The following is an 11,728-nucleotide window of genomic DNA, read 5'->3' on the forward strand; positions in this document are numbered from 1 at the left end:
CAAACCCCTCCACCACGATAAGGTAGCGATTCGCGGAGGAGACATGGAATGTCACCTCTCTGGTGGGGAAGGAGCCTGAGCTAGTGCGTGAGGTTGAGAGGTACCAGCTAGATATAGTCGGGCTTACCTCAACGCATGGCCTGGGCTCTGGAACCAGCCTCCTGGAGAGGGGCTGGACTCTGTCTCAGTCTGGAGTTGCCACTGGTGAGAGGTGGCGGGCTGGGGTGGGACCCGTTCCCTGACCCGAAGGCGAAGGGAACGGGTCCTGACCGTCGTCTGCGCTTATGCGCCGAGTGGCAGTTCAGAGTACCTAGCCTTCTTGGAGTCCCTGGGTGGGGCACTGGAGGGTGCTCCTCCTGGGGACTCTGTTGTCCTGCTGGGAGACTTCAATGCTCACGTGGGCAATGACAGTGAGACCTGGAAGGGCGTGATTGGGAGAAATGGCCTCCCGGATCTGAACCCGAGCGGTGTTTTGTTATTGGACTTCTGTGCAAACCACAGTTTGGCCATAATGAACACCATGTTCGAACATAAGAATGTCCATCAGTGCACATGGCACCAGGACACTCTAGGCCGCAGGTCGATGATCGATTTTGTAATCGTATCACCAGACCTGAGGCCATATGTTTTGGACACTCTGGTAAAGAGAGGGGCTGAGCTGTCAACTGATCACCACAAGTAATGTACAAGTAATGAGTTGGATCAGGTGGCGAGGGAGGATGCTGGACAGACCTGGCGTGCCTACACGTACAGTGAGGGTGTGCTGGGAACGTTTAGCAGAGGCCCCGGTCCGCGAGATCTTCAACTCACACCTCCGGCAGAGCTTCAACAGCATTCCAAGGGAGACTGGGGACATTGAGTCCGAATGGACCATGTTCAGCAGCTCCATTGCCGAAGCCACTGCACTGACCTGCGGCCGCAAGGTAGTTGGTGCCTGTCGTGGTGGTAATCTCCGAACCAAATGGTGGACACCAGAGGTGAGGGGAGCCACCAAGCGGAAGAAAGAGTCCTACCGGACTTGGTTAGACTGTGGGACTCCGGAGGGAGCTGATAGGTACCAACAGGCCAGGCAGAATGCGGCGTGGGCGGTGGCAGAAGCAAAAACTCAGGTGTGGGAGGAGTTCGGAGAGGCCATGGAAAAAGACTTTTGGACTGCCTCGAAGAGATTCTGGCAATCTGTCAGGCGACTCAGGAGGGGAAAGCGGTGCTCTACCTGCACTGTGTATAGTGAGGGTGGAGTGCTGCTGACTTCGACTGCAAAAATTGTCGGGCAGTGGAAGGAATACTTTGAGGACCTCCTCAATCCCACTGGCACGTCTTACGTGGTGGAAGCAGAGTCTGGGGACGAAGGGGATGACCTGCCAATCTCTGGGAGCGAGGTCACTGAGGCAGATAAACAACTCCTTGGTGGCAGAGCCCCTGGGGTGGACGAGGTCCGCCCCGAGTTCCTGAAGGCTCTGGATGTTGTAGGGCTGTCTTGGTTGACACGTCTCTACAATGTTACGTGGAGATCAGGGGCAGTACCCCTGGACTAGCAGACCGGGTGGTGGTCCCCGTATTTAAAAAAGGGGACCAGAGGGTGTGTTCCAACTACAGGGGAATCGCACTCCTCAGCCTCCCTGGGAAAGTCTATGACAGGGTGCTGGAGAGGGAGTCCGTCCGTTAGTCGAACCTTGGATACAGGAGGAACAATGCAGTTTTCGTCCTGGTCGTGGAACACTGGATCAGCTCTTTATCCTCTCGAGGATACTTGAGGGTGCATGGGAGTTTGCCCAACCAGTCTACATGTGTTTTGTGGATTGGAGAAGGCATTCGACCATGTCCCTTGGGGGGTCCTGTGGAAAACTAGCTCGGGGGGTCCTCCAGCTCGCCTTGGAACAGTTCACAGCCGAGTGTGAAGCGGTGAGAATGAGAATCAGCACCTCCAAATCTGAGGCCATGATCCTCAGCCGGGAAAAGGTGGAGTGCCCACTCTGGGTCAGGGACGAGTTCCTGCCCCAAGTGGAGGAGTTTAAGTATCTCGTGGTCTTGTTCACGAGTGATGGGAGAAGGGAGCGGGAGATCGACAGACCGATTGGTGCAGTGTCCGATTCACTGCGGCCGCTGCACCAGTCTGTTGTGGTGAAGAGAGAGCTGAGTGTAAAGGCAAAGCTCTCAATTTACCGGTCGATCTACGCCCCTACCCTTACCTATGGTCACGAGCTATGGGTAGTGACCGAAAGAACGAGATCGCGAATACAAGCGGCAGAAATGGGCTTCCTCCGAAGGGTGGCTGGCCTCTCCCTTAGAGATAGGGTGAGAAGTTCGGCCATTTGGGAGGGGCTCAGAGTAGAGCCGCTGCTCCTCCACATCGAAAGGAGTCAGTTGAGGAGGTTCGAGCATCTCACAATGATGCCTCCTGGGCGCTGTTGGGATTTAAATATATATTCTTAATGCTTATTTTCTGATTATATTGTTTTATGTATTTTAATATGAGAAGCCTTTAGAAACTGAGCTCAGAGGAGACAAGACTAGGTTAAGGGTGACAAGTTGCCCTGGCAACAGACTTTAGAAAGAGGAAGTGCAAAGCTCCACCGGAAATTTGACACAAAGAAAAGAGGAACTTGTACCATATAAGGTTTTGTTTGAATAAAAAATAAAAAATGAAAAAAGCCACTGCAGGACTCCGGTTTTATCTTTATGGTGTCATGAAAGCTGTGCTGTGATGAGCACATCAGGTCTTCATCAATCTCACTTGTCTGTCATTTTGTAAACTGTAGACTGATCTGAAGCAGAGTTTGGTGAATCTAAAGTAGGATTGCAAAATGATCATAAATGTCTTGGATTTCATATTTTTATTGATGAAAAAACATTTGACATCAGTTTTAACATCAGAGCAGATCTAACACCACGTTTAGCTCTCTAAATGCAAGTATGTTTTTCTCTATAGCAGAAAAATTAATAGACTAAAATTCAGTCCTCTGTATTATTACTGAAGCTATGCAGTGACTAATCTAAAAAGGCGACTCATGCATTTAAACTAAATGTAATTTTTATGATTATTAGGAAGCTAGATAGAAATATTTAACTATACTCTCAATTCAAAATGACTTCATTGTCTCGTATCACTGATAGAAACATCAACACAAACTCGGATTTCGTCACTGTGAGACCACAGTGACTGCTGGTTGAGCCATATAAGCAGTTGGCACTTGTTGTACAGGCATCATCATCATGGGTGCCTGCATGACTGGAAAGGGCTGCATGTTCACAATGTTGTTATTCTGTATGTTGATGACAGTGGGGGCTTGCTTACGATGCTTTAACTCGCGATGCATCTGACACCAGGAGCACGGGGCGCAGCAAGTGGAAATTACAATATCGTTAAGGAGAGAGCCCTGCAGAGAGACAGTACAACCATTATTTCTTTCTTTCTCCTTTTCTGCTTCATGACATTGTCTCACTGTCACTGCTTCATACCTTGATGCCATATCTGTTTCGCATGGCAGCCCTTAAAGACAAAACTGCAGGAGGTGGAAAAGTAGGGATCCCATAGAATGAAGGAGGAAACATTAAATCACATAAAGGGAGAAGATTGTTCTCTCCAAACCTTCCTGCGACCGTGAGGGTGAGGCAGGGGCCGCACCAGAAACCATAGCAGCCTGAAAAACAGAAATGCATCACCAAAGTGGTAACATGTCTGAAGCGCCTAAGACCCCAGAAATGACAAGAAAAAGATCTTAAACTTCTTACAAGTACTCGCATCCTCAAAGCAATCCAAGAGCCCACTGTCCCAGTCTGTCAAGGGTTTTTCTGCCATTGTATGTTGAACTTCAGCCACAGACACTAAATAATTACTCTGTAAAAGTAGAATGAAGTAGAGAAAACCCAAATAAAATAATTGCAATGAAAGTCAGCTTTATACAACTTTGTCTTCTTTCAGCTGAGACAGAAGGCTAAAAAAAGAAAAATTCTGCCCAAAGATCACTTTAAAACCATAATCCGTGCCCTTTGTACAACTTGGTTGTATTACTGTAAACCTTTATATATTGGTGTTACCATTTTGCCCTGTGTCGTCTTCAGCTGCTGCAAGATGTTGGATCACAACTTTTAATTGGCTGCACAGTTAAAGTGCTTAAATGGTCTTCCCCGACCTTCCCTCTCTGAGCTGCACTTGCACTTGCCTTCCCACTAACACCAACTAACCGACTGCTCCTGGATGTGTCGAGGACACAGCGGAGGCTCAGACGGACTTTTGCCGTAGCGGGTCCCAAATTTTGAAATTCGTTACAATTTCACATTAGAGAGGTCTCTTCACCGCCAATTCTTTAATCCAGTCTAAAGATTCACGTGTTCTGCTTGATGTTTGACCCAGTTTAAAATGTTTATTATTCATTTAAAATTCTTTTACTCATGTTTATCTTGTATTGTAATGACATTTTTAAAAATTTTGAATTCTATTTTATATTTAATGTATTTATTAATAAGAACATCTCTAGGTTATCCCAAAATCTGACATGTGTTTGTGAAGCAGGACACGGACCTCATTAAGCCAGGTGACGTCTGGTCCCATTTGGCTTTAGTTACGTGTCTCTCCTTCATGCTCCATCGCTGGCTTGGGTAGCAATGCTTGTGTTTCACTTTGTTGATGTTTTTTACATTCTATTGTTAAATGTTTGGTCATGATTGTAAGTAGACTATTTTATCAAGATTACAGAATTGAATCTGTTTCCAGGAAATGGAGTAACATATAGGATGGAGGGAAACATGCAAACAACATGCAAATTATATAAAAATAGAGCACATGAAAACATGAAACGTGGACAAAGAAGTTGCTAGTTTTCCATGAATACTCTTGCAAAAAAATAGGAACATGTTGCACATGTTGTTTAGGGTACATTACTTGTGAATCGGGACATTGTTATATATAGCTCCTTTGACATAGTCCGATTGATTGCAAGGCTAATTTATGACGTTTTTATATTGCTGTTTAACCCTTTCATGCACAGTGTCACTACAGTGGACAGCTATTGATGGTATACTTCAACATAAACCACTACATTGGACACTGATGTGTAACTCCATACCCTGCCACCCACTGGTCAACCAGTTGTCCACCTAAGTGGACATGTTAAACTCTTTTGAAAAGTACATGTTTTAAAAAATGAAGATCAAAAATCTTTTTTTTTCCATGTCTAAAGATGAATAAAAATACTTAAGAAAAAAAAATCCAGATTGACACTGTCACTATTCATGCATGAAAGGGTTAAGTTTCTATTGTATATTCACCCTCCATCCATAATAAAGAATATCAGAGTCTCTGATAAATGAAATAACTGAACTGACAGCATCATTAACACCAAGCACTATAGAAAAAAAAGAGATGACACAACAAACTTTTCACTTACTTCTTCTTCTGCACTCTGATGTCTCTCCTCTCCAGCGTCAAACTCTGTTCTTCTTTATCAAAGGAGGTCATGACACACAGTTCCAGCGAAAATATTGGACATGTGAGCATGACTGGTACTGAATGTATTTGAATATTCAAACAAGTATTTTAAATTGGCTGCACAGAGGTTAAATGACTGAGAGTGAACTACTTAAAACAAAAGCAGTGGTTTGATGTAAACAGAGCAGAGCAACGCTCTAATACATATAAATAAAGACTGAATGAATAACTGAATAAATGTATAAATGACTGCTGGATTTTAGCCTTTTAGTAAAACTATGTAACCACTGAGAGAACTCTGGGTTCAGGATGAAGGCTACGAGATCAAGCCTGTCATCATCACTAAAAGCAGCTTGTTAAAAACACTTTTAAATTTAGTTTCAGCATGAAAACTATTGCAGTTTGTAATTCTCCCAGTCAGCAGACAGACACTGTTGTGCTTATTTGTGGTCATAGAGCAACAAAGTCAGGAAAGTGAAAGTGATGGAGGAAGAGAGCCAAGAGTTGTGGCTATGGAGAGTTTGCGGAGTTTTCATGGAAAAACAGAGATGGGAAAGTTGACCTGTGGTTATGCTTGTTCCTAGTAGAGGTGTTAGGGTTTAGTTTACCTCCAGGGACACACCCGTCAGTGTGCTTACTATCTTTATCTCTTTTAACCACAGTCAATTAAGTATCTTTTGTTGTGTGTGGAGAATGCCTACAAACACCCAAATATAATACATTTAGAGACTGTGTAGTAGTTTGCTGGGGTAGTGTTTCAGTTTCAAGCAGTCTTTGGGTGAATTTGATATTTAAAATGAGCAGAACCTTTGTCTACGTAGCAACAATGTTTGCATGTTTGAAAGAAGGTGTGCCAAACTATGAGTAGGTGTCTGTTGCATGGATTCTATTTCCTTGATTCTCCAGATATCACTTCGTTGTTCAACTAAAATGATAACATTGCAAACTAGTACATTTAAAGGATTACATTTAGATTCCCAAAGCTTCATTATTTTATTTGAACTTATACTATATCCATTTGCAGATATGCACACAAGTATGGTTTTAAGAGAAATTCAGAAGTATGAGTGTGCTGGTTTGGGTCAAAAATGTCATCTACCTACCAACAAGCAGAGGGTAAACAGAAATCCTGTCCATAGGCTTGATTTCTTGCATTTGCGTAATATCTCTGTTTTAGAAATCACATGACTATCCAGCATTGCAACCAGGAATGAGCTGCAGTCTTACACACCTCGTACTGATTTTGTATAGTGGACAGTACAATGTGGAATAAAAGGAGCAAATAGTACAGAAGTGCATCTCATGTGTTTATTGTTGCATGTCATCTGTGTCCTGTCTGTTTAGCCTGCCGCGGCCGTTGGTTGGAGGAGCTGCAACATCTTGTCAACAGAAGACTTTGTAGGTTTTATTGGATTATTTATATATAGATTAGTTTTATTGGTGGCAGTTTTATGGTTTGCTGTTGCTGTTGTCCACGCAGCCTTTAGAGTAAGCCTGTGGCTTCACACAACAGATTTCTTTCAGGAGTTTTATTCCCCTGTTAGGTTTCAGCAGTACAGCTGCATTAGGCGTTGTACTGATTTGCTTTCTAGTTATTGTGCATCAGGCGGCTGAAGCTATTGACTCGGGAGTACCACCGCAGTTTGTTTAAGACAGTTTGCCTTCCTCACACCTGACGGTATGGTACAAAAATATCCACCGCTAGTATGCACAGAAGACTAGGCTGAGTGAGTTAGTTTTAATAGGCAGATTAGTGGGGGATATTGCTCCTGTTAATTGTGTGTCCAAGGTTTATTGCCTGACCAACGCATTTCGGCTTGTGGCCTTCATCAGGGTGACCCTGATGAAGGCCACAAGCCGAAATGCGGTTTTATTGTTTTTGCTACCAAGGCGTGACATTCAGTTCTTTGATGGTGATCTGTTGCAATACCAAACCTTTATGAGAGCTTTTGAACACATGGTGGAGAGTCAAGCTCACAGTGCTAAGGATTGTTTATATTTTCTCAAGCAATACACCAGAGGCCATCCAAGAGAAATGGTGAGAAGCTGTCAGTATATGCCTGCTGAATATGGATATGCTAAAGCTAAATCTTTGCTCCAGGAAACCTCTGGCAATTCGCTGAAAATTGCTGCTGCCTACATTGAAAGGGTCAGTAAATGGCCTCCTTTAAAATCGGAGGATGTGAAGGCTTTGCAGGAATATGGGTTTTTATTAAGGCAATGTTGTAATGCAATGGGAGATGTTGAGTCCTTGCATGAGTTGGATGTCTCTGCTAACATGCAAGCAGTTATAAAAAGGTTGCCTTATAAACTCAGGGATAAATGGAGGAATGTTGTGTGCAATCTGCAGGAGAGGTTTCACTCTAAAGTGATTTTCAGTGATGATGCTGAGTTTGTCGAAAGGCAAGTGAAGATCGCAAGTGACTGGGGACGGTGAGCAAAATAGTGCTCTGTCCATAATACCAGTTAGAGTGAAGTCCAACAAAGGACAATCAGTCACTGATAACCTATGCTTTTCTAGATCCTGGGAGTTCAGCTTCATTTTGTACTGAAGGGCTCATGAATTGGCCGAAACTTTCAGGAAGGAAAACTAGCATTCTTTTATGTACAATCAGGAGAAGATGGTCAGTAGTTATGTTGTTTCAGATATGGAAGTAGCGGGCTTGGATTTAAATCACTACTGTGACTTGCCTGAATTATTTACACAGAAAAGCATGCCTGTCAATCAATGCAATATTGCCTGATGGCCACATTTGCGTCATATTAAGATATTGGAGAAAAATTCTGGGGTAGACCTGTTGATTGGAACAAATGTGCCCAAGGCTTTAGAGCCATGGGATGCTGTTAGAAGTCAGGATGGAGGTCCCCTATGTAGTAAAAACTATGCTGGGTTGGACGGTGAATGGTCCTTTCAGAGAAGATTGTAAGACTGACATTTTTGGTGTGAGTGTCAATAGGATTTCAATAGTAAGACTGGATGAGCTGTGCGAACGTCAAATGAAGGCTGATTTTCCAGAATGCATTCAGGATGAGCACTTTGCTTTGTCTAGAGAAGATCAGCAGTTTATGAAGTCAGTGATGGACTCTGTTAAGTTGGTTAATGGTCATTGTAGGAGCCATTTTTGGGTTAATACCTTATGTTGCCGCTAGAGGTCACCTGTTTCTGTTTTCGTATGGTTGGTTCACATAAAGGTATTTAAGGTAGACGCACGTAATTGGCGTCAGGTGTGTCGTTAATTGTAAGAAGGCAAACAGTTTGTGACTGCTGCGCTGTTATGTTAAGATGGTATTGGAATAAAGACCAAAAAGGACAAGATAAGAACTGCTGGAGTTATTGGACTGTTTAATTAATTCATGCATCGCGACATCGCGTCACAGTGGCTTCAAGCGTAGGCTTAGCCTCTACATTTAGAGTCAGAAACTTGCTTTTCTTTGGGGAAAAGTTTGTGCCAACTGCGCCGCGGTGTTTTAGGGACTCGGCGCAAACTGGACAATTAAAGTCGATCACCGTGGAGAGGTGAACTCCCTTTTGGAAATGTTACCGTGGAGCAGGGGTGGGCACCGAGGGCCGGTGTCCCTGCAGGTTTTACATGTGTCCTTGAACCAACACAGCTGATTTAAATGGCTAAATTATCTCCTCAACATGTCCTGATGTTCTCCAGAGGCCTGGTAACGAACTAATCATGTGATTCAGGTGTGTTGACCCAAGGTGAGATCTAAAACCTGCAGGGACACCGGCCCTCGGGGCCTGGAATTGCCCACCCCTGCCGTGGAGGGTTCACGAGGAGCGGACAGCTGGAGTATTGGTCTGTCATCTGCCGATGTGGGATTCCCAGCGACTGTTCCGTGGATGTTGGGGAGGACTCAGAATTCTTCATCAGAATCAGCACGGCACCCAACGCAAGGTATGAGTAGTGCTACTAATAAATGGCCATTTTGCATATGCGCATAAACCCTCAATACTTGGTAAATATTTCAGTTTTGGAACACTTGAACTATGGGCACAAGCGAAGCTGTTGACAGGCCCTCTGAGCCTGCTGCAGAATCAGCTGTGCAGAGTAGCAACGCCAGCAAGGCTGGGATGCATTCAGAAAAGGAAAAAAGAGTGGTGAAATTGACTGCTAAGGCACTTGCAGAGAAACTGGACAGACTGCAACGTGATAGAAAAGCTAAATTAAATAAAGCTAATAATTTAAAAGAGTATTAGGGTCTCAATGAAAAAAAAAAAAAGAAACTTCTATGGTTCAAGCATCATTCAATGATTTTGTTGGTTTGTGTAATGAAGCAAAAACAGTTCATGGTTCATTGATGTGTTTGTTACCAGACGATGAAAAAGAAAAGCATGAAACATGGTTTTAACCAAAAACAATGCATTATGATGAGTTTGCTTATGAAGTGAAAGAATGGTTATCGGGTTGCGAACATTTACATTTAAAGGGTGATCATGGTGTTGATGATGGTGTTAAGCCAGAGGACAGTGTTTCAAATGTCATTGATAAATCTTCAGTCACTAAAAGTTCATCTAGTGGTAAAGTAAGTGCAACTTCTGCCAGAATAAAAGCAAAAGCAGTAAAAGCCACGTTACTTGGTCGCATGGCAGTCCTAAAGGAGAAGCATGCTTTGGAGGAGCAAGAACTAAAGTTGAGGAAACGTGAACAGCTTGAGCTTGAAGCTTGGCTTTCTGCCTCTTCTGCAAAGTTAGCTGTTCTCCAAGCTGCTGAAGTTCAAAGTATATCTAACACATCGTCCAATGCTATGAATTCATATTCAATTCCTACAGCGGGAGAAAAACAGTCAGACATTTGTACCATTTTACAAAGACAAAATGAAATAACTGCAACCCTTGTTCAGCATCAGCGTTCATCGTCATTACCATCCAAGAAAATACCTGTATTCGATGGTGATCCTCTTCAGTACATCTCTTTCATTAATGCGTTTGAACAAGGAGTGGAAGAAAAGGCCAATATGAGGGACTGCTTGTATTATTTGGAGCAGTTTACAACAGGACAGCCGAGAGAGCTGGTACGCAGTTGTCAACATATGGCTGCAGGACAATTTCAATTCAATTCAATTTTATTTATATAGCGCCAAATCACAACAAAAGTCGCCACAAGGCTATATACAAGCAAAGCAACTGCTCAAAGAACACTTTGCAAATGAATATAAAGTTGTAACTGCTTACATTGAAAAGGCATTATCTTTGCCTGCAATTAAAAATGAAGATGTGAAATCATTGCAAGCATATTCTCTTTTCTTACGTGGGAATTGTAATGTCATGAAAACATTGCAATATATGCAGGAACTGGACATGCCAATGAACATGAAAATCATTTTGTGCAAATTGCCATATAAAATGAGAGAGAAATGGAGAACCTTTGCATATGATATATTGGAAACTTCTAAACACAGAGCTCGGTTTCAAGATTTGGTTGCATTTATTGAAAAGCAGGTGAAAATTCTTTCAGATCCTTTATTTGGGGACATTCAGAATGTAACGGTGAAGATCCCTGTCTCAAAGGCTGACAACAGACTGAAGTCACAACCAATCAAACAAATTAAAGGGAACAGCTTTGCTGCTACAGTCACACCCATGAACATGGATAAAACCTACAGCACGGAAAGGCTGATTACCACAACAAGCCATGACTTTACAGTAAAGCCATCTTGTGTCTGCTGTACTCAACGACACACACTGGAGGAGTGTCAACAGTTTCAGCGGAAGAAGCACAGAGACAAAATGCTCTTTCTAAAGGAGAAAGGGCTGTGCTTTGGTTGCTTAGGTGCTGGGCACATAAGTAAGGACTGTGCTAAGCGTTTGACATGTAGGACATGTGGTAAAGGCCATCCCACTGTCCTCCATATTGATAACAATGGTTTAAGTCCAGAATCCTCTGGAGAGCCCTCCTCTTCAAAGAATGTAACTCCTATGAAAACTTGTGGTCATACAGGGGCCGGTTCAAATAAAGTCGGTTAGAGGTAGTCATGTCATACAGACATATGCTTTTTTAGATCCTGGCAGTTCAGCTAGCTTCTGTTCAAAGCACCTCATGCAAAAGCTAAATCTTGTGGGCAAAAGAACTCCCTTTCTGTTACAAACGATGGGCCAAGAAAAGGTTGTCTCTGCCCAATCATTTACTGGTCTTGAAGTTTCTGGTTTGGGCAGGGATGCCTTCTATGATAGGGTGACCAACCGTCCTCTTTTCCCTAGGCATGTCCACTTTTCACGTTCTGTCCGGGGCGTCCGGGGGGATTTTCGAGATTGATAAAAATGTCCGGGTTTTCTTATATTCCGACAGAGGA

At 43.4% G+C, this 11,728-nt stretch overlaps 1 protein-coding gene across 1 annotated transcript; it reads right to left on the reverse strand.

Annotated features, from left to right (window-relative positions):
• Nucleotides 1-2,735: 2,735 nt before the first annotated feature.
• LOC116335043 (cornifelin-like) lies at nucleotides 2,736-5,416 on the reverse strand. The gene is made up of 4 exons (XM_031758629.2): nucleotides 5,388-5,416; nucleotides 3,733-3,838; nucleotides 3,460-3,641; nucleotides 2,736-3,377 (listed from the first exon to the last, which is right to left on the reverse strand). Exons 2-4 carry the CDS (start codon nucleotides 3,797-3,799, stop codon nucleotides 3,141-3,143), a joined length of 486 nt encoding a protein of 161 aa, XP_031614489.1. The 5' UTR covers nucleotides 3,800-3,838; nucleotides 5,388-5,416; the 3' UTR covers nucleotides 2,736-3,140.
• Between the last annotated feature and the right edge of the window lie 6,312 nt (nucleotides 5,417-11,728).

This window comes from Oreochromis aureus, linkage group 17, assembly GCF_013358895.1.
Source record: "Oreochromis aureus strain Israel breed Guangdong linkage group 17, ZZ_aureus, whole genome shotgun sequence".
In the NCBI taxonomy this organism is placed as follows: Eukaryota; Metazoa; Chordata; class Actinopteri; order Cichliformes; family Cichlidae; genus Oreochromis; species Oreochromis aureus.

Bases quoted from the DNA above. Each gene is read 5' to 3' on its own strand.
- LOC116335043 (XM_031758629.2), bottom strand. From the start codon at position 3,799: ATGGCAGAAAAACCCTTGACAGACTGGGACAGTGGGCTCTTGGATTGC. The intron at 3,642-3,732 runs GTAAGAAGTTTA...TCTGTTTTTCAG, and splicing joins CTTTGAGGATGCGAGTACTT to GCTGCTATGGTTTCTGGTGC. The intron at 3,378-3,459 runs GTATGAAGCAGT...GTCTCTCTGCAG, and splicing joins GAAACAGATATGGCATCAAG to GGCTCTCTCCTTAACGATAT.